Genomic DNA, 26,803 nt, shown 5'->3' with positions numbered 1-26,803 from the left:
CCGGAAGTGTGCAGAAAACCGAAAAAGACAACAATGTCGGTCCAATCTTTGGTTAGCCGCAAGAAAAAGAGTTTTATCGGTTTACCGGCACCTCTTGGATATGTTCCTGGATTGGGAAGAGGGTCTGTACAATAATGAAAAAGGTTTCATATGTATCTCACTTGAAATGACGCTGATTTACGGTTCAACGTGGGACGTAACCAGTTATGACGGATCACATGCATATCTATATATTTTCGAATTTCACACTTGAAAGCGAAATATATCATTTGCTCTTTTACGGTTTTCTGTTGAAAATTATTTCTGGGTCATTTTTGTTGTCTGTTTCATGGGATAAGTTAACGAGACCATTTAACTATGATTCTATCGAGATTAAAAACAAAATAAGATCTAAGTCTATGTCACCTATTTTGACGGTTTTATCAAGTAGTGATCCCTATTTTTTTGTTTTCAGAGCTACTGGATTCACCACCAGATCTGATATTGGTCCTGCCCGAGATATAGATGATATATCGTAAGTTAATTTTGTACATCTAATCTATCATCTTTTTTGGTACCAAATTGTATTGTATAACATAATCGCACTTTAGCAATTTGAGAGGTTATTATAACTTTATCAGAATGGAGAGAAAATAAGAATGATTATCAAAATTAGATATGTTTATTGAACAGTTTAATTGACATTTAAATATTTTTAAGTAGTTTAATCTTGTTAAATGTTGTTCTTTTGAGTACTGAACCCTATGATTAGGGCTATACGAGTACCCGGGTCAACCATTTCGGGTTGCAAAATCTGTACCCGGTTAACTGAGTCTATTATAAAGTTCAAAATAAAATGTTTTCATGTACATTTATGCTATTGTAGGTTGTCTGTTGATAAGAAACGATAGTTAATATGCACGTAAACATGTATATCTGCGGTATGAAAGGCTACTTTGTATGGTAGATTTTTGGTTCTGTCAACTAACCTTTGTCAACCACACAACATGGCTTCCCTGATCGAAGGGTATGATAATTGTAACTCTACAAAGTCTGAAATACCTTGTAGTAGTCATTATCCCGACATAGTCAGTAACCTGTGTACTGCTATATATGTCTAAATAAATGTTAGTTAATACTTGAGTTTATCGCTATAACCATGAATTTGGGGTGATCACATTACTAATAATTTCCAAATACTTTCATCATAATTTTTGTAATGGAAGTAAAAATTGATAATAATTTCCAAATACTTTCATCATAATTTTTGTAAAAAAAGTTCACAAATTATACAATTTCTTATCCAGTGATGACAGACATGCACCACCTGTCAAGAAAAGTAAGAATGATGAAGAAGAGGAAGAAGATCTGAATGAAGCTAATTTTGATGAGGTATTCAATTGTATTTTTAAACAGCAAGTCATCATTTTGAAAACAAAAACACTAGTGATAAAACCATGTGAGTTGTAACTCCAATAAGACATAGCTTGTTATCTATGAGATCTACAGTATTTGAAATAATTTTACTACATGCTCATGTGGTGTTTCAGATCTATGAATTTGAGAAAGTCTCAAGTTATACTCAATTACGGTAATCAAATTCTGATTAAATGAAAAGAAATGTAAAATAATTTTAGAAAAACTCTGTTGGTTTTATATTGATTCATCAAGACAAATATGTTTCTAATTAAATTAACATATTTGCCTCATACTAATCCTGGATTGATCCTTAATAAGATGTACTATATGATGCTAAATTATGATGAAACAGTCTGATCAGAATGCATTTTCACCAACCTGTTTTGCTGGCATTATTTTCATAAAATATATCTACACTATATCTAGTTTGCTGGCTACGGAGGGAGTCTTTGTTCTAAAGATCCCTATGACAAAGACGATGAAGAAGCAGATGCTATATATGAAGCTGTTGATAAGAGAATGGATGAAAAGAGAAGGGAAAGGAGAGAAATCAAGTTGAAAGAAGAGCTTGAAAAATATCGTCAGGAGAGACCAAAAATTCAGCAGCAATTCTCTGATTTAAAGGTTAGATATCTTTGTTGTGTTTATTTATTTTTTTGGTAAATAACATTGTTATCCTTGGCCATTACTTTGTCATAGTTTCATTTCTGCTGGAAATTCATTAGATTTCTCACAGAAACAGTGAAACCAAATCTGGACAGTCTTTTTCTAACTTCAATGGAAACTGGTAAACAAATTCTTCAGAACTTCAATTTTATGTCATGAGTTATGAGTAAACTTCTTATCAAAGCTTGTTACAAACTTCATGGTTGACAAAACGGGAATTACTATCAATCTGGTACATCTAGTTTCATTTCTTTTTTTTCTGTAATTAGAAAACATAAAAGTTTTGAAATTTAATTGAAATTTATTTGATTACATTTCAGTGGTGTAGAACACTGTAAAATATGTTTTATAGATGCAATTAAAAAAGAAAAAAACATTTGATTTATTTTCTCTTGTTTTCTTCTCATAATAAGCCCAGTAATGCCATCATATTACCTGTGAATTATACTTAGGTTGTGGTCTTATTATGGGAGGGCATGTTTCATGTCAAATAACAGGTATATTCTCTGTAGAAAATTAATAGATATGAGTGGGGTTATAAGTACTGTTGTCAATGAAGGTTTTCAGTTTTAACAGAACCAGTGAAGCTGGTATCAGGAAGAGAATACTCTCAACTTTTCAAATAAAATAGGATATTTAAATGAGTATTGGAAAAGAACAATCTGTATAGAAAAATGTTTTACTTAACAAAGTATTGATGCAATTTTTTATTGTTTTACAAGTAGAGTACTGATTTTGTTTTCAATATAGAAGCAAAGAACACAAACAATTAACTTGGAATCCAGAATATTTGAGTGACAAAATGGAAAGTTGTTACATTCTTTACGGTAGTTTTTCCAAAAGTTCATTTTTTTTTTAGTTGTTTACAAAGTGCTAGTGCTAGATAGAAAAGATTTAATTATTCAACCAACTCTCCCCCCCCCTCCCCCTCCCCCATCTCCCACTCCTCCACCCACTGAATCAGGTTTTCTATCCATCTGTCAGTATGTGGATCTTTTCTGCACAACACTGACACTTGTGAACTGATTTTAGAAACTACATGGGAATGTTTAAAGACCATGTGTAGTTAAGCATCCATGTTTTTATTGGCAGAAATGTGGGGTTGCCATGGTGCTGGCGTTGCTGTAAAGTGACCCATAGCTCATCAGTCGGTGCAATTTTAATGAAACTTGCCCAAATGGTGAAACTTGCCAAAGTCGATAATTTGACACACAAGGTGTTTCTGTTATTACAAGGATTTTTTTTTGTGAAAGTCTGGGTTACAATACATAATATGTACTTTTGTAATGGCAAAAGCTCATAATTTGACTTGTCATATGTATCCAAAATTGTTACTATGGAAACATAATGGAAGTTCGTGATTGGTCAGAATTGAGGTAATTGTCTGCTTAAACTGAAAATTGGTATGTGGGTGGTGCTATTTACCAAAATGTTAGTTTTCTTTTGTTATGAATCGTATTATATAAAACTACACAGGACTATCTAGAAACATATGCAGATGCATTTCTATAAACCAGCTATGTTTAATAAAGGAATGGTATAGAGAAATTGAAGGTCCTACATCAGATGTTCAGGTCACTGTGACTGAAACTTTAATGATAAACTCTTTGCACCTTTTAGTATTAGTTACCCTAAGGACAACAGTTCTAAGTTTCACTTGAGTCATGATAAAGATTTCTTCATTTTTTATTTCTCTATTGTATCTCTAGTTTTACAACATTTTTATGTCCTAACCAAAAAAATCCCAACCAACATATCAATTAAAACTAATCAACAGGTCTGATAGTTATAACATAATGTTTCTGTTTTTTAGAGAGATTTAGCAGATGTAACTGTGGATGATTGGTTGAATCTACCAGAAGTAGGAGATGCCAGAACAAAGAAACAGAGGAACCCCAGAGCTGAAAAGTAAGTTTAAAAGTCTGAAATGTCCTTAGCTTGAAGGCTGAAGGACTGAGGATCACAAATCTGAAATATCCTTAGATTTGAGGCCAAGTAACCACCACCATGGGGGAAAAGAATAGGATTGTTGTCTCCCTATGCCTGCCAATCTCTCTGTATCATTTTGAAAATTATATATACATTGTATATAATTGGCTTTGGGTAGTGAGCCTTTTTCAGAGCAGTAACATTTATTGTAAATGTAAATACAGATGTAAGTGATTACAACGTTGGGCCTTTTGATGGCATCATTTACCATCAAGTGTCTTATGTGTCTTTTTTGTCAATGGTGAAAATATGGTTTTTAGAGATGTATTGTCATTATAGCTTATTAATTTATTATTTACCTATTGATTATGTAAGTGTGATATAAGTTTGTTATTTTCATAACAAAATGAAGTGCACTGGTATGAGAGTGATATAATTCATATCATATTATATTATATCATAGGACATGATTGAAATGTGACCGAACACACCATGTAAACACCTTGTTACCACTACAGATTTATGTCTGAGGTAAACAGACGGTCATTTCTCTATAATTAGGATTTATATTGTAGATTTACCCCTGTGCCAGACAGTATGTTAGCTAGGGCAGCTGCCAGCACTGGTACAAGTAACTCACTATCTGATCGTGACCAGGTAAATCATTGATGTTAAATTTCCTTTTATCATTCAGTGTTTCCAACTTGTTAACTTGTAGTAATGATGACTTGGAAATGACTGTTGTAGCACATACAGGGAGCATTTTATTATACTGTGTGTGGAATTCAGAAATAGAATTTATCAAATACCAATCAATTTTAAACAGAATAAAATCAGCCATGATCGGCCGGCCCTTTTGAAGTAATTATCATAGTACAGACTGCAAAATATTGGCCTTTTCCTTGGTTAAGAAAATGTTTTCACCTATCACTTGCCAAATATCCTTTCAAGCATTTATGTGGAAAAAATATACTTAAAGACTTATATAATACAGATAGATTTAGTAAATATACATTTAATGATTTGAAATGGCATGTTGACAAAACTTTTTGTAAGATAAGTGTAATAAGAGCTCACATTTTTTCCTGTTCATTTACATTTTCTGGTTTAAGGATATTGGAAACCATAAGCACTCCCCATAATGTTAAAAGTTTAAAACATTTTAAGATTAGGTAAAAATCAGTATGTACTGTTTCCAGAAATATGGTGGCCATTCTTCAACTTTCGGGGCAATCACACCACTAGGTGGCACTACCACCTCAGACATCGATATGAAGAAGATTGGCCAGGCGAGAAACACACTGATGGATATTAAACTCACTCAGGTAAGTAGATATACATATCAAGCTCACTCAGGTAAGTAAACATACATATCAAGCTCAACCAGTTAAGTAAACATATGTATCAAGCTCACTCCGGTAAGTTAACATACATATCAAGCTCACTCAGGTAAGTAAACATACATATCAAGCTCACTCAGGTAAGTAAACATACATATCTAGCTCACTCAGGTAAGTAAACATACATACCAAGCTCACTCAGGTAAGTAAACATACATATCAAACTCACTCAGGTAAGTAAACATACATATCAAGCTCACTCCGGTAAGTAAACATACATATCAAACTCACTCAGGTAAGTAAATATACATATCAAACTCACTCAGGTAAGTAAACATACATATCAAACTCACTGAGGTAAGTAAATATACATATCAAACTCACTCAGGTAAGTAAACATACATATCAAACTCACTCAGGTAAGTAAACATACATATCAAACTCACTCAGGTAAGTAAATATACATATCAAACTCACTCAGGTAAGTAAACATACATACCAAGCTCACTCAGGTAAGTAAACATACATATCAAGCTCACTCAGGTAAATCAATATACATATCAAACTCACTCAGGTAAGTAAACATACATATCTAGCTCACTTAGGTAAGTAAACATACATATCAAGCTCACTCAGGTAAATCAATATACATATCAAACTCACTCAGGTAAGTAAACATACATATCAAACTCACTTAGGTAAGTAAACATACATACCAAGCTCACTCAGGTAAGTAAACGTACATATCACACTCATTCAGGTTACTAAATAGAGGTGTTAATCCCACTCAGGTAAGTAAACATACATACCAAGCTCACTCAGGTAAGTAAACATAGATACCAAGCTCACTCAGGTAAGTAAAAATACATATCAAGCTCATTTAAGTTACTAAATATAGATGTTAATTCCACTCAGGTAACTCGACATAACTTTGTAGAGTTTTTAGATGTGTCAGTTTGTCATTTTGAAACTACAGATCTTGACAGGGGTTAGAGATATATAGATTTTTTTTCTATTTTAATCACATTAAGAATTCCTTTCTTACAGGTGTCCGATTCTGTTAGTGGTCAAACTGTGATGGATCCCAAAGGTTACCTCACTGACCTCCAATCCATGTTACCAAGTCATGGGGGCGATATCAAGTAAGAATACTGCAAAATCCTATATCTTCAAGGGATAAAAATTTAATGGTTTTCCAAAAATACGTTTTTTTGCTGGCTCTTAATTTTGTAGTTAAATCTTACTCATGAAATCAGCTAGATCTTGTGAAATCAGCTAGATCTTGTGAAATCCGCTAGATCTTGTGAAATCAGCTAGATCTTGTGAAATCAGCTAGATCTTGTGAAATCAGCTAGTTCTTGTGAAATCAGCTAGATCTTGTGAAATCAGCTAGATCTTGTGAAATCCGCTAGATCTTGTGAAATCAGCTAGATCTTGTGAAATCAGCTAGTTCTTGTGAAATCAGCTAGTTCTTGTGAAATCAGCTAGATCTTGTGAAATCAGCTAGATCTTGTGAAATCAGCTAGTTCTTGTGAAATCAGCTAGATCTTGTGAAATCAGCTAGATCTTGTGAAATCAGCTAGTTCTTGTGAAATCTTTGTGAAATCAGCTAGATCTTGTGAAATCAGCTAGTTCTTGTGAAATCAGCTAGATCTTGTGAAATCAGCTAGATCTTGTGAAATCAGCTAGTTCTTGTGAAATCAGCTAGATCTTGTGAAATCAGCTAGATCTTGTGAAATCAGCTAGATCTTGTGAAATCATCTTGTGAAATCAGCTAGATCTTGTGAAATCAGCTAGATCTTGTGAAATCAGCTAGATCTTGTGAAATCAGCTAGTTCTTGTGAAATCAGCTAGATCTTGTGAAATCCGCTAGTTCTTGTGAAATCCGCTAGATCTTGTGAAATCCGCTAGATCTTGTGAAATCAGCTAGTTCTTGTGAAATCAGCTAGATCTTGTGAAATCCGCTAGTTTTTGTGAAATCCGCTAGTTCTTGTGAAATCCGCTAGATCTTGTGAAATCAGCTAGTTCTACATTTTATGTCAACTTTTCATCTGTTTATTATTTCATGGAAATTTGAGTTCATGAATTTAGACTGTCGATGAATTCCATGGAAATAAAAAAGAAATATATTCCCCACGAAAATGAATGATTTCCCACATAGGGTTTCATATGAGTGTTTTGTGTTGTTTTATGTAGTTCATGCATCTGAGACAGTATTGTTATGAATGCGTAAGTCCGTTAGTATTCTGATTTTGTATGTGAAAATGAAATGATAATTCTTATCACAATTATAAAGTACCATGTATGTAATTACATTATGTAAAAACTGCTTCCTGTAAAAATTAAACTGTTCTGGACTTAGTTTTAAAAACTTGGTCATTAAAATGTAAATATTATTTCCCGTGCATTAAAGGAGACCATTGATTCCTGTGTTTTTATTGGCAGATAAATGTCTTGTGTTCAGTAGTAATTGTTTAATACCTTTATTGCTGATAAACTTTTTCTAGATCAGAAGTGACTTCTCATTTCTACAAAGTCTTCATTGAAGCCATCTGCAAGTTAACTTTTGTTTTGTAACCTTATTAACAGTGATGTAAAGAAAGCAAGGTTGTTGTTGAAGTCCGTGAGGGAAACCAACCCAAAACATCCTCCAGGTAAGTGTCCTCTAAAACAGAGTATTGTATTCCTGTCATCATTTCATATGCTTTCTTTTCTTTCTCTTTGTCTTTTATAAAGCTGAGGGAGATAGTGTGGGTGTGTGAGGGTGGAGGGGGAGAACAATCAGCTGAGGGAGTTAGTGTGAGTGTGTGTGTGGGTGGAGGGGGAGAACAATCAGCTGAGGGAGTTAGTGTGAGTGTGTGTGGGTGGAGGGGGAGAACAATCAGCTGAGGGAGTTAGTGTGAGTGTGTGTGGGTGGAGGGGGAGAACAATCAGCTGAGGGAGTTAGTGTGGGTGTGTGTGTGGGTGGAGGGGGAGAACAATCAGCTGAGGGAGTTAGTGTGAGTGTGTGTGTGGGTGGAGGGGGAAAACAATCAGCTGAGGGAGATAGTGTGGGTGTGTGTGGGTGGAGGGGGAGAACAATCAGCTGAGGGAGTTAGTGTGGGTGTGTGTGGGTGGAGGGGGAGAACAATCAGCTGAGGGAGTTAGTGTGGGTGTGTGTGGGTGGAGGGGGAGAACAATCAGCTGAGGGAGTTAGTGTGGGTGTGTGTGGGTGGAGGGGGAGAACAATCAGCTGAGGGAGATAGTGTGAGAGTGTGTGTGGGTGGAGGGGGAGAACAATCAGCTGAGGGAGATAGTGTGAGAGTGTGTGTGGGTGGAGGGGGAGAACAATCAGCTGAGGGAGTTAGTGTGGGTGTGTGTGGGTGGAGGGGGAGAACAATCAGCTGAGGGAGTTAGTGTGGGTGTGTGTGGGTGGAGGGGGAGAACAATCAGCTGAGGGAGATAGTGAGAGTGTGTGTGGGTGGAGGGGGAGAACAATCAGCTGAGGGAGTTAGTGTTGGTGTGTGTGGGTGGAGGGGGAGAACAATCAGCTGAGGGAGATAGTGTGAGTGTGTGTGGGTGGAGGGGGAGAACAATCAGCTGAGGGAGTTAGTGTGGGTGTGTGTGGGTGGAGGGGGAGAACAATCAGCTGAGGGAGTTAGTGTGGGTGTGTGTGGGTGGAGGGGGAGAACAATCAGCTGAGGGAGATAGTGTGAGAGTGTGTGTGGGTGGAGGGGGAAAACAATCAGCTGAGGGAGTTAGTGTGTGTGTGTGGACGGGGAGAACAATCAGCTGAGGGAGTTAGTGTGGGTGTGTGTGTGGGTGGAGGGGGAGAACAATCAGCTGAGGGAGTTAGTGTGAGTGTGTGTGTGGGTGGAGGGGGAGAACAATCAGCTGAGGGAGTTAGTGTGAGTGTGTGTGGGTGGAGGGGGAGAACAATCAGCTGAGGGAGTTAGTGTGGGTGTGTGTGTGGGTGGAGGGGGAGAACAATCAGCTGAGGGAGTTAGTGTGGGTGTGTGTGTGGGTGGAGGGGGAGAACAATCAGCTGAGGGAGTTAGTGTGGGTGTGTGAGGGTGGAGAAGGAGAACAATCAGCTGAGGCAGTTAGTGTGGGTGTGTGAGGGTGGAGAAGGAGAACAATCAGCTGAGGGAGTTAGTGTGGGTGTGTGTGGGTGGAGGGGGAGAACAATCAGCTGAGGGAGTTAGTGTGGGTGTGTGTGGGTGGAGGGGGAGAACAATCAGCTGAGGCAGTTAGTGTGGGTGTGTGAGGGTGGAGAAGGAGAACAATCAGCTGAGGGAGTTAGTGTTGGTGTGTGTGGGTGGAGGGGGAGAACAATCAGCTGAGGGAGTTAGTGTGGGTGTGTGTGGGTGGAGGGGGAGAACAATCAGCTGAGGGAGTTAGTGTGAGTGTGTGTGTGGGTGGAGGGGGAGAACAATCAGCTGAGGGAGATAGTGTGAGTGTGTGTGTGGGTGGAGGGGGAAAACAATCAGCTGAGGGAGTTAGTGTGAGTGTGTGTGGGTGGAGGGGGAGAACAATCAGCTGAGGCAGTTAGTGTGAGTGTGTGTGTGGGTGGAGGGGGAGAACAATCAGCTGAGGGAGTTAGTGTGTGTGTGTGTGGGTGGAGGGGGAGAAAAATCATCTGAGGGAGTTAGTGTGAGTGTGTGTGTGGGTGGAGGGGGAAAACAATCAGCTGAGGGAGTTAGTGTGGGTGTGTGTGTGGATGGAGGGGGGATGGTAATGGGCAATTGCAACACATGGTGTCTGACATCTAAATCAAAAGCAGGGGATAAGCTTATTTAAAAAAAAATTAGATACTACTGCAAATAAGCATTTTTTGGAAATTCTATAGTACACCTATGTGTTGGCTTGTTACCAGGCATGGGCTTATTGTTTAACATAGTGAAATATCTAAACGGAGAAATCGGCTCAGCCTTTTGCATCACCCGATCTTCCTGTTTCATCAATATAGTCAGTAATGTTACATTTGTGTTTTTGTGTGCCAGCTTGGATAGCCTCAGCAAGGTTAGAGGAAGTGACAGGCAAGGTGCAGGCAGCCAGAAACCTCATCATGAAGGGTTGTGAGGAGTGTCCGAAGAGCGAGGATGCCTGGCTGGAAGCTGCCAGACTTATGGTAAGTGAGGCAGCCCAACTTCTTCATGTCAAGTCCAGATAGTTTTAGAATATGTAAGCAGAACTCAAACGTAATTTACCACAAAATATAGTCAATTTAGTACTCTTGTTCCCTGCAAGGTTGGACAAACCTTGTTGATGGTCAGGCTGCAAGGTAGGACAAATCTTGTTGATGGTCAGGCTGCAAGGTAGGACAAACCTTGTTGATGGTCAGGCTGCAAGGGAGGACAAACCTTGTGGATGGTCAGGCTGCCAGGGAGGACAAAGCTTGTGGATGGTCAGGCTGCCAGGGAGGACAAACCTTGTTGATGGTCAGGCTGCAAGAGAGGACAAAGCTTGTAGATGGTCAGGCTGTAAGGGAGGACAAACCTTGTTGATGGTCAGGCTGCAAGGGAGGACAAAGCTTGTGGATGGTCAGGCTGTAAGGGAGAGCAAACCTTGTTGATAGTCAGGCTGTAAGGGAGGACAAACCTTGTTGATGGTCACGCTGCAAGAGAGGACAAAGGGAGGGCAAACCTTGTTGATGGTTAGGCTGCAAGGGAGGACAAACCTTGTGGATGGTCAGGCTGCAAAGAAGGACAAACCTTGTGGATGGTCAGGCTGCAAGGGAGGGCAAACCTTGTTGATGGTCAGGCTGCAAGGAAGGACAAACCTTGTGGATGGTCAGGCTGCAAAGGTGGACAAACCTTGTGGATGGTTAGGCTGCAAGAGAGGACAAACCTTGTTGATGGTCAGGCTGCAAGGGAGGACAAACCTTGTGGATGGTCAGGCTGTAAGGGAGGACAAAGCTTGTGGATGGTCAGGCTGTAAGGGAGGACAAACCTTGTGGATGGTCAGGCTGCAAGGGAGGACAAAGCCTGTGGATGGTCAGGCTATAAGGGAGGACAAATCTTGTGGATGGTCAGGCTGCAAAGGTGCACAAACCTTGTGGATGGTCAGGCTGCAAAGGTAGACAAACCTTGTGGATGGTCAGGCTGTCAGGGAGGACAAACCTTGTTGATGGTCAGGCTGCAAGGAAGGACAAACCTTGTGGATGGTCAGGCTGCAAGGGAGGGCAAACCTTGTTGATGGTCAGGCTGCAAGGGAGGACAAACCTTGTTGATGGTCAGGCTGCAAGGGAGGACAAACCTTGTTGATGGTCAGGCTGCAAGAGAGGACAAACCTTGTTGATGGTCAGGCTGCAAGGGAGGACAAACCTTGTGGATGGTCAGGCTGCAAGAGAGGACAAACCTTGTTGATGGTCAGGCTGCAAGGAAGGACAAACCTTGTGGATGGTCAGGCTGCAAGAGAGGACAAACCTTGTTGATGGTCAGGCTGCAAGGAAGGACAAACCTTGTGGATGGTCAGGCTGCAAGGGAGGGCAAACCTTGTTGATGGTCAGGCTGCAAGGGAGGACAAACCTTGTGGATGGTCAGGCTGCAAGAGAGGACAAACCTTGTTGATGGTCAGGGTCATTTTTCAGGATCTAATGTGCTCTAAATGACACTTGTTAAAGCAGATAAACATTTATTATTATAAAGACTGTGATATCAGTTATTAAAGTATAATTATGCTTGGATTGTAGCCAGGCGACCAGGGCAAGGCTATTGTTGCCCAAGCCGTGCGACATCTACCATCGTCTGTGAGATTGTGGATCAAGGCATCTGACCTGGAAAATGAATTAAAACCAAAGAAACGGGTCTTCAGAAAAGGTTTGGTTTCATGTTGTTTAATATCCTATCAAGAGCAAAGGTCATTTAAGATCTTTCAATGTATACAAGGTGGGAACATGTGTTGACTACATGTGTCTGGGAGACTACAATATGTCCATGTATGCCTTCGTCTGATAGTTTGGAACTGATGCTGACATTATAGTGCTACTAAATTGAGGATTAAGGGGAAGTTGGGAGGGGAGGGGGGATTGGACAGAATATAACCATTGGATATATTTTGAAAGTTTAACTTGAGGGAAAATTATTCAGTTTCATGTGCAGTAAATATTGAAAAGCTTGATTCTTGGAATTCTGCTCATAGTAATCTTGAACAATGGGATAGCATGATTAGTATTTATTGAAAAGAAACTTTTCCAACAGAAAGGTTGTGATAATGTCTTCTGTTGTTTGTCTCCTCAGCACTGGAGCACATCCCAAACTCTGTTAAACTATGGAAGATGGCAGTGGAGCTTGAAGATGAGGTGGATGCCAGGATCATGTTGAGTCGAGCTGTTGAATGTTGTCCTACAAGTGTTGAGGTAAAACTTTTTGTATCCTATTTGGATTAAGAAAACATGTTGCATTCCAGATTAAATCAGAAGGTAGTGATAATTAAAAAATTAGGAAAATGCAAAAAATTTCTTGTATAGGTTCAGCCTTTTGTATAGGTTCAGCCTTTTGTTTAGGTTCAACATTTTGTTTAGGTTCAGCCTTCTGTACAGGTTCAGCCTTTTGTATAGGTTCAGACTTTTGTTTAGGTTCAGCTTTTTGTTTAGGTTCAGCCTTTTGTTAAGGTTCAGACTTTTGTATAGGTTCAGCATTCTGTGATAGGTTCAGCCTTTTGTATAGGTTCAGCCTTTTGTTAAGGTTCAGACTTTTGTATAGGTTCAGCATTCTGTGATAGGTTCAGCCTTTTGTTTAGGTTCAGCCTTTATATAGGTTCAGACTTTTGTTTAGGTTCAGCCTTTATATAGGTTCAGCCTTTTGTATAGGTTCAGCCTTTTGTATAGGTTCAGCTTTTTGTTAAGGTTCAGACTTCAGCATTCTGTGATAGGTTCAGACTTTTGTTTGGGTTCAGACTTTTGTTTAGGTTCAGCCTTTTGTATAAGTTCAGCCTTTTGTTAAGGTTCAGTCTTTTGTATAGGTTCGGCCTTTTGTTTGGGTTCAGACTTTTGTTTAGGTTCAGATTTTTGTTTAGGTTCAGCCTTTTGTATAGGTTCAGCCTTTTGTATAGGTTCAGCCTTTTGTTTGGGTTCAGACTTTTGTTTAGGTTCAGATTTTTGTTTAGGTTCAGCCTTTTGTATAGGTTCAGCCTTTTGTATAAGTTCAGCCTTTTGTTTAGGTTCAGCCTTTTGTATAGGTTCAGCCTTTTGTATAGGTTCAGCCTTTTGTATAGGTTCAGCCTTTTGTTTGGGTTCAGATTTTTGTTTAGGTTCAGCCTTTTGTATAGGTTCAGCCTTTTGTATAAGTTCAGCCTTTTGTTTAGGTTCAGCCTTGGACAGCCCTGTTGTAATTAATAGAACGATATATTATACCATATTTATTCATATAAGTTCTTGTCTGATAAGTTACCCATACTTAATGTGGTTTAGCAGCGTTACAAACAAATTGTCTACATTGTACTGGTATAATCCCACCACTGACTTAGAGTCAAAGGGTATGTGTTACCCCTAGGCTTATTGATTAACAAATATCAGATATTTTATCCTCGGCTTTGGCTAGCCATGGCAACACTGTGTATACTCAATATTCTGTCTTCAGCTTTGGTTAGCCTTAGCTAGACTGGAGACGTATGAGAATGCTCGTAAAGTTCTGAACAAAGCTCGCGAGAACATTCCTACTGACCGTCAGATTTGGATCACAGCTGCGAAACTGGAAGAAGCCAACGGCAACATACAAATGGTGGAGAAAATTATAGACAGAGGTATGGCACATGTTCTCATGAATTCTTTGATTTTCTGAAGGTGATTTAATCTGTTCTTAGTAAAAGGGAAAAACAGCATTGACACCAGCAACAGCAGGCATTGATAAACCAAAATCTGAAGCCAAATATTGTAAAGATTGTGTCTATCAAATAATGTTATCAATATTTCTGAATAAATACTAGATATATCTCACTTGATATCTCTTCTTGTTCAGTTTTGTGACCAATTAAACTAGAGGACGACTTATAGACATCCATTTTGGAGTTTTAGAGCCAAGGTTTATAGTTGCTGTAGAAAGTATTAGATATGTCTTTCTGAAGTTTTTGTTCATAGGACTTCTTGTTCAGGTTGGTGCCTTATTTGGAAAAAAGTAATTTCTGGTAAACATCTATTTTGGAATGTGTGCACCTTTTATTGTTTTATAGTTCAATATGTTGTGCATTTGTTTTTATGATAGCTCTGAATTCTCTCCGAGCCAACATGGTGGAGGTGAACAGAGAACAGTGGATTAAGGATGGGGAGGACTGTGAGAAAAGTGGCAGTATCATCACCTGTCAGGCAATCATGTATGTAACACCTCTTCTCATTGGTCCATTAAGATTATTTTTTTAAGTTACAGCTTGTCTCATTAGTCCTTAGGATTATTTTGTATGAAACTGACTTCCTCATTGGCCAATTGAGCTGTAGTATATAAAATATAACATGTTACATTGGTGCCAATTCACCTCATTTCCTCAGGCAGACTTGTTCATAAAAATGTTTTTGGTCAAAGCTAAAAAGCTTAGAAATCAAATTTGATAACTAAAATGATGTTTTAACACACAAATGTGATAAGGATATGTAAAAGTAATAATTCCACTGGTGATATTAAAAAAAAGTGATGTTTCATAGATGAAATAAAGCTACACTGTTAATATGTAAAAACTTTTCTCATTGGTCTATTGGAATGTTGCTTCTGCTCTGACTTGGAAATTGTGATAAATCTTTCCCTAGTCTTAATCTTAAGCCATCATGTATGTAACAGCTCTTTTCATTGGTCTGTTTAAAGCCAATATTAATGTAGTCTATTTCTTCTACAGCCGGTCCATTATCAGTGTTGGTATTGAAGAAGAAGACCGTAAACACACGTGGATGGAGGATGCTGAATCGGTAAGCACCTCATCACAAGTAAAAGTTTTTAATATTGAATGCTACTGGTTACATATAAACTTGGTTTTTAGCTTACCTGCTTGTAAAGTAAGTTGATACCATATCCTCAAATATGTAAAGGTTATAGATGTTTATGATGTTTAATTACCTTTTATAGTGTGCTGTGAATGGAGCCTATGAATGTGCTCGGGCCATTTATGCCTTTGCTTTAACTGAGTTTCCAAGTAAAAAGAGTATATGGTTACGAGCAGCCTACTTTGAGAAAAGTCATGGTACAAGGTAAATATATACTGTGTTGTGGTGGAGATTATCAGGTATTCTAGTGGTAAATGTATCAGATATTCTAGTGGTAAAGGTATCAGATATTCTAGTGGTAAATGTATCAGATATTCCAGTGGTAAAAGTATCAGATATTCTAGTGGTAAAAGTATCAGATATTCCAGTGGTAAAAGTATCAGATATTCCAGTGGTAAAAGTACAACCTGTATATACTTATGAGTTACAGCCATCCTAAAATGTATGTTGTAATTTTTATCTATCAGGGAATCACTGGAATCCTTGTTACAGCGAGCTGTAGCCCATTGTCCCAAGGCTGAGGTTCTGTGGCTGATGGGAGCTAAATCAAAGTGGCTTGCTGTAAGTAGAATGTAAAGGAAGGTGTTAGTGTAAGGAGACAGAGTCAAGAATGGAGATCAGGGAGGAGGTGTGAAAGGAGGGGAGGAGATGTGAGGGGAGGGGTAGGAGGTGTTTTGGGAGAGAGGAGCGAGGGGAGAGAGTAGATGTGAGGGGAGGTGTGTAGGGAGGGGAGGAGATGTCAGGGGAGGTGTGTAGGGAGGGGAGGAGATGTGAGGTTAGGGGTAGGTGGTGTTTGGGAGAGAGGAGTGAGGGAAGGTGTGAAGGGAGGGGAGGAGATGTGAGGGGAAGGTGTGTAGGGAGGGGAGGAGATGTCAGGGGAGGTGTGTAGGGAGGAGAGGAGATTTCAGGGGAGGTGTGTAGGGAGGGGAGGAGATGTGAGGTTAGGGGTAGGTGGTGTTTGGATTGAGAGGAGTGAGGGGAGGTGTGTAGGGAGGGGAGGAGATGTGAGGGAAAGGTGTGTAGGGAGGGGAGGTGATGTCAGGGGAGGTGTGTAGGGAGGAGAGGAGATGTCAGGGGAGGTGTGTAGGGAGGGGAGGAGATGTGAGGGGAGATGTGTAGGGAGGGGAGGATATGTGAGGGGAGAGGAAGGAGGTTTGAGGGAGGAGGTGTGAAAGGAGATAGGAGGTTTGAAGGGAGGTGTATGGGGAGAGAGGAATGAGGAGAGAGGGAGGAGGTGTGAAGAAGGAGGAAAGAAATTGCAAAGGGAGGTATAGGAATGATGAAGGAAAGGTTAATGTGAGGGAAGGGAGAGGTAGTGTGAAGGGAGATGTGAAGAATTTGAGAGTAGGTGTTGAAGTTGAGGGCTGAGAGGAGATTGACAGAGGTTTAAAAGTATTCTACAGTACTCATTTACTTGTTTTGTAAATCAGGGTGATGTTCCAGCAGCCAGAAGTATCCTGGCTTTAGCATTCCAGGCCAATCCTAACAGTGAAGAGATCTGGTTAGCTGCTGTGAAGCTGGAGTCTGAAAACAATGAATTTGAGAGAGCCAGGAGACTCCTACAGAAGGCTCGCGCTAGTGCCCCTACAGCACGGGTATGTACTCTAACAAACAGGTCAAAATCAAGATACTGAAATCAACAAGGAAAATGTTTAGTTCTGACACAAGAGTATATTTTGCAAAACTCTGCATTGTTTATCAAGCCCCAGTTACACAACGGTTAGTTAGAGTTACCCAACCGCAAGCGAAAAATTCAAAAGGTTACTCTTAAAAAAAACAAGAGCATCAAAGACAAAATTAACACACAAAATATTTCAATCTAGCTTTTCTCAACAAAATCACATTTAAGAAATGATAAAAAATGTTCCCAATTTATTTTATAGTTCATATTTACAATTTTTGACAAACCACTGGTTATCTCTAACAACTGGGGTTAATCAGTGTCAAGTGCATATGTCGCGACGAACGTTATAATACACAGAAGTACGAATCGTTTTTATATCCCGGATGATGATGGTTTGTTGGTTGTGTACAGGTGATGATGAAGTCTGTTAAGCTTGAGTGGTGTTTAGGAGAGATAAAGAATGCCAACACACTCCTGGACGAAGCAGTCAAGCATTACCCAGACTTTCCAAAGGTGTGTATGAAAATCTTTTCATTGTGTCTTGTGATTTAACAAAATATATTTTGAGGAGAAGGTTTTGAGAGAGCTCACTAGAGATTGATAATCATTTCTGTAGAAAATGTAAAGAAATCTTCTCTTATTTTTCACATTAAACAAATCAGCATGTATTATTTAATGCCTTCTCTGAATTATTTTGTTAAACCAAAATATCAATTCACTCCAAAAGTATTTTTACAGAAATCACATTTTACTACATGTTTCACTGTATCATGTTTGTTTGTAGGTTGATTTATGTAATAGTTAGACAAAAGTAAAAAACTAAACACTGTTATGGTAAAACAAAGTGTCTTTCAACTTGTGTCATTTCTACTGTTAACAAACGTGATCCAGGAAATAAATAATTCACGTTAATAAAGTGAGAGATTAATGGCTGGAAAAGTGAAGTAGATTTAAACCTCATAGACTTTTCTGATGACGTCACTCTTTTTCAATATATCAAAGGGAGATTACTGTAATTTAAAAACAGACATTAGAGCTTTAGGCTGCATTCACATAACCTGGCTGAAATGGTTTAGATGGTCTGGAATTATTGGAATTAATGGCGGGAAAAGTAAAGTAGATTAAATTCTCATAGACTTTTCTGATGACTTCACTGTAAATCAATTATTCCACTACATACAAACACACATGTACCGGGCGTTTGACCTGATATAAGTGCAGTTTAAAATTCACAGTTTAATTCACTGAAATTAAGATACCAACCATTTCACTCTTACTTTACATAGCACAATTCTACACAGGAAGTAAGAAAGAGAAGGAATATTGAAGATTTCACTTTTGATATTTAAGTCACTTCCATGATACCAAACTTTAACATTACAGAGTGTCTTTCTATTTTAACAGTTATGGATGATGAAAGGACAGATTGCTGAGCAACAGGGCAAGAGTTCTGAGGCTAGAGAGGCATACAGTCTTGGAGTGAGTTACATTTGTAACTAAACTAATGTGTTTACTTCATGTTTTATCTAAATCAGATTGAAACTTTTACTGTATTGATGTGTGGATTACAGTCTGGTGCTGTATAACTAAATACCTGTATTGATGTGTGGGTTACAGTCTGGTGCTGTATAACTAAATACCTGTATTGATGTGTGGGTTACAGTCTGTTTTACTGTATTGTGTGTGGGTTACAGTATAACTATAACTAAATACCTGATACCTGTATTGATGTGTGGGTTACTGTATAACTAAATACCTGTATTGATGTGTGGGTTACTAGTATTGATGTGTGGGTTACAGTCTGGTGCTGTATAACTAAATACCTGTATTGATGTGTGGGTTACAGTGTGTGGGTTACTGGTGCTGTATAACTAGATACCTGTATTGATGTGTGGGTTACAGTCTGGTGCTGTATAACTAAATACCTGTATTGATGTGTGGGTTACAGTCTGGTGCTGTATAACTAAATACTGTTATAACATCTTTATCTCTGTTTGTTTTACTGTATTGATGTGTGGGTTATAGTCTGGTGCAGTATGACTAAATACCTGTATTGATGTGTGGGTTACAGTCTGGTGCTGTATAACTAAATACCTGTATTGATGTGTGGGTTACAGTCTGGTGCTGTATAACTAAATACCTGTATTGATGTGTGGGTTACAGTCTGGTGCTGTATAACTAAATACCTGTATTGATGTGTGGGTTACAGTCTGGTGCTGTATAACTAGATACCTGTATTGATGTGTGGGTTACAGTCTGGTGCTGTATAACTTAATACCTGTATTGATGTGTGGGTTACAGTCTGGTGCTGTATAACTAAATACCTGTATTGATGTGTGGGTTACAGTCTGGTGCTGTATAACTAAATACCTGTATTGATGTGTGGATTACAGTCTGGTGCTGTATAACTAAATACCTGTATTGATGTGTGGGTTACAGTCTGGTGCTGTATAACTAAATACCTGTATTGATGTGTGGGTTACAGTCTGGTGCTGTATAACTAAATACCTGTATTGATGTGTGGGTTACAGTCTGGTGCTGTATAACTAGATACCTTTATTGATGTGTGGGTTACAGTCTGGTGCTGTATAACTAAATACCTGTATTGATGTGTGGGTTACAGTCTGGTGCTGTATAACTAGATACCTTTATTGATGTGTGGGTTACAGTCTGGTTGTATAACTAAACACAGCTATAACATCTTTATCTCAGTTTGTTGCCTGCCTATCCCAAATCCAACTTTATTCAGTACTTCTATATTAACAACCTGTTTTTCCTCAAAATAAGACTCCCTTAGTAAAATAAGACTATATGAAAAAAAAAGTTATTTTCAAAATATAATAATGTATTTAATTAATAAAATCAATGCTGTTTAAACAATACATTTTTCTTCAAAATGTTACTTTATTAGTGAAATAACTTATAAGAAATTCATGATATTTTTAAAATATGACTGTTATAAAATAATTCCTAAAACTTTAGAATTGATACCAACCTTCATTATACTTATGTTCCAGTAAGACTAAGTAAACGAACAGTATTGTATTGAAATTAGGTTGTCCATTGCTGGAATAACAATATATTGTGATTTGCATCTCAGCTGAAGAAATGTCCAAAAGCAATTCCTCTCTGGCTGTTGACGTCAAGACTTGAAGAAAAATCTGGACAGTTGATAAAGGCTCGGTCCATCCTGGAAAAAGCCAGACTAAAAAACCCACAACAGTCACATCTTTGGTAAGTACAATCTGATGTTATCTGTTTCTGATGAGGTGTAGCTCTGACAGAAGTCAATACTTGTATGAAAATGGACCAGGATACTTACAATATATTGTTTTTTCTCACCTCAGACAGGGATATCCCACGTAATATCCCATCCTACATATTTCTCCCTCACCTGATCTGTCTAGCACCCTTATGTGTGTTTTCGATGAATCTTTTATGCATTGGTGTATTCATCCACATGTAGAAATGTATATATATAAAAATCAGTTCAAAATTTATATTCTGCTTTATATTATCTGTTTTGTGTATTTTTTTATGTTAAGATTCCTGATGTTGTAGATAAAATAAGATCTTCACTGTAAAATGTGACATATTTTTTGTAAGTGCTGACTACATTGTTTATGCAGCACTATCTAGATGTTTAAAAGTGAAGAGGTTTTGTGGGTAGTTTGAGGCTCTCACGGGTACACCAAACTCTGATGAAATATTGAATAATTTTCAGAGTAGTAGGTGTGAGAGAAAAAATCTATTACCTGTAACTGAGCAAGATTGGGATATCTCAGTCTCGGGCTAAGATCCTTTAACATCCTAACCTCAGCTGATGCCTCGGTTGGGATTATGTTACAGAATCTAAGCCCTCAGCTGAGATACCCTGATTTCACTCAGTTTCGGGTAACAGATTTTATTAGGTCTTGTTACTCATAGTCCAATTGTTGACCCTTTGGATCAGAGATGAAATAAGTATGGACGTAGTGAACGTGGTTGACTTTATGGTAAATTCTGACAGAGAATCTCTTAGCCTGTTATAACTACTGAAGTTTTAGATTTATGATAATCAAACTTGACATACATGAAGACTACATGAGTATATTTTCTTGATGGAGAATTTGTGTGTATTCAGAAGGGAAACCTTCCACTTCTGGAATACACTCTTTCCTGGTAGAATAATTTGTCTGGATTCATCAATACAAGAATTTGACAGTAAAAAACCAACTGTCAGTGGTTGTGTGTTAGTAATTAATTATGTAACTGTGAATGATATTAAAAGTTTTCATATCACCTTTTTTAAGATTAATCACAAGATTGTTTAAAAAAAAACATTGCCATTGTTTAATTATAGATAATCCTGTTACTCCCAGTTTGACTGCTGTATCTAGTCGTAATTTGTATTCAAAGGTACTATTTCAAAACAGGGGGGTGGAGGATCAACGTCCCACAATCGAAAAGTTCAATTATTGCTCCCTGGGGCTGCCATGGATACCGAAAGGTATACAAGAGTCCTCACTGGTTCTTTCTTAGTAAAATGCATGTCAAGAGTGATGACAACACCAGCAGCTCCTTTCCCCAACAACTGTTGCACGAATAAATCGTGAATTTGTGTTGTCATCACTCTTGACACGCAAAAGTGTTTGTTTGTAGATAATCCTGTTACTCCCTGTTTGACTCTGCTGTATCTAATCGTAAATTTGTATTCAAAGGTAATATTTGATTGTGTGTCAGTTGTACAATCTTTGTGGTGAGTCAAGCTTATTACTCTCCTTTTCTGATATTTCCAATCTGCAGGCTAGAGGCTGTGAGAGTGGAAAACAGAGGCAGCTTAAAAAACATTGCACAGACCTTGATGGCAAGAGGCAAGTACAACAGCAATGGATTGAAGTCAGTTCTGATATCTGAAAAATATCCCCCCAAAAAAAAGCAAAAGAGGGGGTGGGGGAAAACAAAGATATGTACAATTTTTCAGCTTTAGTGCCTTCAGTGTGTTTTTCAGGGTGTAATTTCCAATTTTACAGGTTGCTTACTTCTGTAAATTCATAAATTTCTTGAAGCCTATTATTAAAAGCTGTATAAAAACTTGTATAACTGGATGACCGTGTATAATTCGAACCATTCCGTGGGTCCCTGTCAAATTTTACACAAAACATAACTCACTTGCATCGCATGCACGAGTATCGCAAAGTTTTCTCATAGTCGTACAGAGTTTAAGATAACATGGTTCGACTGTATTTAGTAGCTGTCAGGAAAATTTCACACCCATGAAATGTTTGTGATGTTTATTCATTATAAACAAGAACAGTGTACAGACCCTTCAGTACTCTAAGACATTACAGACTGCTGTTCTTGACGTCTACAAATATGTGCCAATTACAAGGATTCTTGTAAATGTATGATGTTTACTACAACTTTAACATACCTCTGACTCCACAGCTATCCAGGATTGTCCTAATGCTGGTATTCTGTGGGCAGAGTCAATTTTCATGGAGCCTCGCCCCCAGAGGAAAACAAAATCTGTTGACGCCCTGAAGCGATGTGAACATGACCCTCATGTACTTCTGGCTGCAGCCAAGTAAGCTACCATTTATAATGCCTTATAGCAAATAATTATCATGATTCAAAATTTTCATCATTTTCTTTCAAATTGACCTGAATAATATACAAAGAATTGGATTTTTATAATCTAAAGAGACAAATCTTTAACACCCATGTCTCGTTATTTTGCTGAGTAAATTTTTCACAATCATTTTAATTTACCACAAAATAGTGATAAACATCCCTGCGAAAATGATAAGCTATATGATAACAGAATTGTAGATATCCGTGTTAGATAAAAAGTGGGTGATTTTGGTGGCAAACTGGAAAGAATACTTGTGTATTTCTATGGTTTCCTGATCAGACAGGTAATGATCTGGTCACCTGCGCGATTATCATGAGTTTTTGGTACACTTTTTCCTTCGTGTACACTTTCAACTAAGCCATGTGGAATGACACGTAAAAGTTGATACTGATTGTTTTATATGTTGTGTGAACTACCAGAAGTTTTCATTATATCATGAAAAAGACTATCAGTAGTTTCATGACTGTGTAGAAATTACATATTGTATGATTAAATATGACTTAAACGATAAGATTTTAATCAATTAATCGTTGTTGTCTGTGTTCCCAGGTTTATATTTTGGGCGGAGAGGAAAGTGAACAAAGCTAGGGAATGGTTTAATCGTACCGTGCGGATTGACCCTGATCTAGGCGATGCATGGGCATACTATTACAAGTTTGAACTCCAACATGGAAATGAGGTAAGACATTCTGAGGACTAGGTCCCCTGGATATGTCACAGGTAACGTACTGTAATGTTATCCCCTATCTGAGGACTAGGTCTCCTCCACATGTCACAGGTAACATACAGTAATGTTACCCCCTATCTGAGGACTAGGTCTCCTCCACATGTCACAGGTAACATACAGTAATGTTACCCCCTATCTGAGGACTAGTTCTCCTCCACATGTCACAGGTAACATACAGTAATGTTACCCCCTATCTGAGGACTAGTTCTCCTCCACATGTCACAGGTAACATACAGTAATGTTACCCCCTATCTGAGGACTAGGCCCCCTGGATATGTCACAGGTAACATACAGTAATGTTACCCCCTATCTGAGGACTAGGTCTCATGGACTGATCACAGGTAACATACTGTAATGTTACCCCCTATCTGGGGACTAAGTCCCCTGGACTGATCACATGTAACATACAGTAATGTTACCCCCTATCTGAGGACTAGTTCTCCTCCACATGTCACAGGTAACATACAGTAATGTTACCCCCTATCTGAGGACTAGTTCTCCTCCACATGTCACAGGTAACATACAGTAATGTTACCCCCTATCTGAGGACTAGGCCCCCTGGATATGTCACAGGTAACAAACTGTAATGTTACCCCCTATCTGGGGACTAGGTCCCCTGGACTGATCACAGGTAACATACTGTAATGTTACCCCCTATCTGGGGACTAGGTCCCCTGGACTGATCACAGGTAACATACTGTAATGTTACCCCCTATCTGAGGACTAGGTCCCCTGGATATGTCACAGGTAACATACAGTAATGTTACCCCCTATCTGAGGACTAGGTCCCCTGGATATGTCACAGGTAACATACAGTAATGTTACCCCCTATCTGAGGACTAGGTCCCCTGGATATGTCACAGGTAACATACAGTAATGTTACCCCCTATCTGTGGACTAGGCCCCCTGGATGTTACACAGGTAACATACAGTAATGTTACCCCCTATCTGAGGACTAGGTCCCCAGGACTTATCACAGGTAACATACAGTAATGTTACCCCCTATCTGAGGACTAGGCCCCCTGGATATGTCACACAGGTAACATACAGTAATGTTACCCCCTCTCTGAGGACTAGGCCCCCTGGATGTTACACAGGTAACATACAGTAATGTTACCCCCTATCTGAGGACTAGGCCCCCTGGATGTTACACAGGTAACATACAGTAATGTTACCCCCTTTGTGAAGACAAAACCTTCAGATAACATACATCATCTTCATTTTTTTCTTCTTTTTTGTACAGGAATCACAGAACAATGTGCTGACTCGCTGTGTGAATGCTGACCCTCGTCATGGTGAAAAATGGTGCCATGTTTCTAAGGACATAAAGAACTGGCGTCTTCGCACAGAACAAATCCTTCCTCTTGTGGCAGATCTCGCAGCACTTCCGACATGACATCATTCAACAACAGCTCATATTTAATAAATCCAAAGCTGGTTATGTAAGGGACATGAATAGATTTGTGTAACTTTAAGATATATAACATGTTCAGTGGGATATTGCCAAGAGTTTGTGCATTACATTGTACTGTAATGGATCTGAGGAGGTTACTTAACAGGTAATCTTTAAAAAGTTGTGGAACATGTTGGTTAACAAATCATGTTAGTTAACAGAACATAGTTAATGGAACATGTTAGTTAACAGAACATAGTTAATGGTACAAGTTGGCTAACAGAATGTGTTAGTTAACATAACATAGTTAATGGAATGTGTTAGTTAACAGAACATAGTTAATGGAACATGTTGGTTAACAGAATATGTTTGTTAACGAATCATGTTAGTTAACAGAACATAGTTAATTGAACATGTTAGTTAACAGAACATAGTTAATGGAACAAGTTGGCTAACAGAACGTGTTAGTTAACAGAACATAGTTAATGGAATGTGTTAGTTAACAGAACATAGTTAATGGAACATGTTGGTTAACAGAACATAGTTAATGGAACATGTTGTTTAACAGAACATAGTTAATTGAACATGTTAGTTAACAGAACATAGTTAATGGAACAAGTTGGCTAACAGAACGTGTTAGTTAACAGAACATAGTTAATGGAATGTGTTAGTTAACAGAACATAGTTAATGGAACATGTTGGTTAACAGAACATAGTTAATGGAACATGTTGGTTAACAGAACATAGTTAATGGAACATGTTGGTTAACAGAACATAGTTAATGGAATGTGTTAGTTAACAGAACATAGTTAATGGAACAAGTTGGCTAACAGAACGTGTTAGTTAACATAGCATAGTTAATGGAATGTGTTAGTTAACAGAACATAGTTAATGGAACATGTTGGTTAACAAAATATGTTTGTTAACGAATCATGTTAGTTAACAGAACATAGTTAATGGAACATGTTGGTTAACAGAACATAGTTAATGGAACATGTTGGTTAAAAGCATCAAGTGTCAGTTAAATATTTTGCAGAATCAAATGTTATATAACAGAATCAAGTGTCAGTTAATTGAACATGTTAGTTAACAGGTACATGTTAGTTAGCAGGTACATGTTAGTTAACAGGTACATGTTAGTTAACAGGTACATGTTAGGTAACAGGTACATGTTAGTTAACAGGTACATGTTAGTTAACAGGTACATGTTAGTTAGCAGGTACATGTTAGTTAACAGTACATGTTAGTTAACAGGTACATGTTAGGTAACAGGTACATGTTAGTTAACAGTACATGTTAGGTAACAGTACATGTTAGGTAACAGTACATGTTAGTTAACAGGTACATGTTAGTTAACCAAATCAAGTGTCAGTAAAATGTTATTTAACAGAATCACTCATGATTGCTGATATTGTTATAGAACCATGGAGTCTTTTTTACAGAAATGTGTAACACATAATGTTAACCGATCCAAAGATGGCTATGTAATGGACTTACATATACCGTACAATTCCAGTGCACACAAGGGAACATGTAATTGTCTGTAGTATCTTTTACAACAATAAACAATTATATATGATGTAGTAAACTAGAGTGACAACAGTGGAATACAGTCCAATTGTTTTAACAATGGTGATTCATTGATACAGGAAGTGAATGTGTTTCTTTGGAAAATTTCAATTAGAAGTACTACTACCTGTAACATAGAAAAGGAGATCCATCAAGTTATCAGTCATGATACATTCAGAATAAATTGAACCAGAATAAAAACTATTGACGTGATGCATTAAAATTCATGAATTAATTTCATACAAACTCTTTTATATTGACATGAGGATACGAAACAAATTTTGTCTTCACTTTCATGTAAACTAAAAAACTGTTATTTGTAAAGATAAATATTTTCATTTTTAAACCACTACAATATTGACTTGTCTCAAACTGAAATGCTTGGTCTATCTCAAAATATGCACAAATATCTGAATCTTTCATTAGGACTGGTGTACCTTGTGTTACAGAATGAAAGGATAATCCTTATTTACACACTTGCTCTGAGGTGTTTTATGTAGTGCTATGTCTGTTCTGGTATGTGTGTCAGTGGATGATGAAAGAAAGAGGAAAAAATGATAGATGTACACTGAGAATTAAATTGATTTCCATCTT

The 26,803-nt window shown here is 38.1% G+C and overlaps 1 protein-coding gene across 1 annotated transcript; it reads left to right on the top strand.

Annotated features, from left to right (window-relative positions):
* Nucleotides 1–26: 26 nt before the first annotated feature.
* On the top strand, nucleotides 27–26,803 carry LOC132547082 (pre-mRNA-processing factor 6-like). The gene is made up of 25 exons (XM_060210838.1): nucleotides 27–122; nucleotides 455–514; nucleotides 1,287–1,371; nucleotides 1,825–2,022; nucleotides 3,878–3,972; nucleotides 4,569–4,650; nucleotides 5,193–5,318; nucleotides 6,381–6,475; nucleotides 7,923–7,987; nucleotides 10,316–10,443; nucleotides 12,007–12,133; nucleotides 12,554–12,672; nucleotides 13,895–14,057; nucleotides 14,516–14,624; nucleotides 15,138–15,207; nucleotides 15,365–15,486; nucleotides 15,750–15,843; nucleotides 16,713–16,877; nucleotides 17,318–17,419; nucleotides 18,311–18,385; nucleotides 20,007–20,140; nucleotides 21,692–21,759; nucleotides 22,334–22,472; nucleotides 23,070–23,199; nucleotides 24,491–26,803. Exons 1-25 carry the CDS (start codon nucleotides 34–36, stop codon nucleotides 24,641–24,643), a joined length of 2,793 nt encoding a protein of 930 aa, XP_060066821.1. The 5' UTR covers nucleotides 27–33; the 3' UTR covers nucleotides 24,644–26,803.

This window comes from Ylistrum balloti, unplaced genomic scaffold (assembly GCF_031769215.1).
Source record: "Ylistrum balloti isolate Yb309-2 unplaced genomic scaffold, AGI_CSIRO_Ybal_v1 Utg369934, whole genome shotgun sequence".
NCBI classification, from domain to species: domain Eukaryota; kingdom Metazoa; phylum Mollusca; class Bivalvia; order Pectinida; family Pectinidae; genus Ylistrum; species Ylistrum balloti.
The sequence above is the reverse complement of the archived record's forward strand: the minus strand, read 5'-3'. Positions and strand labels throughout refer to the sequence as shown.

Coding starts and splice junctions, on each gene's coding strand:
- LOC132547082 (XM_060210838.1), top strand. CDS start 34: ATGTCGGTCCAATCTTTGGTTAGCCGCAAGAAAAAGAGTTTTATCGGT. Junction 12,134..12,553: donor GAAACGGGTCTTCAGAAAAG/GTTTGGTTTCAT, acceptor TTGTCTCCTCAG/CACTGGAGCACATCCCAAAC. Junction 20,141..21,691: donor CCACAACAGTCACATCTTTG/GTAAGTACAATC, acceptor TCCAATCTGCAG/GCTAGAGGCTGTGAGAGTGG.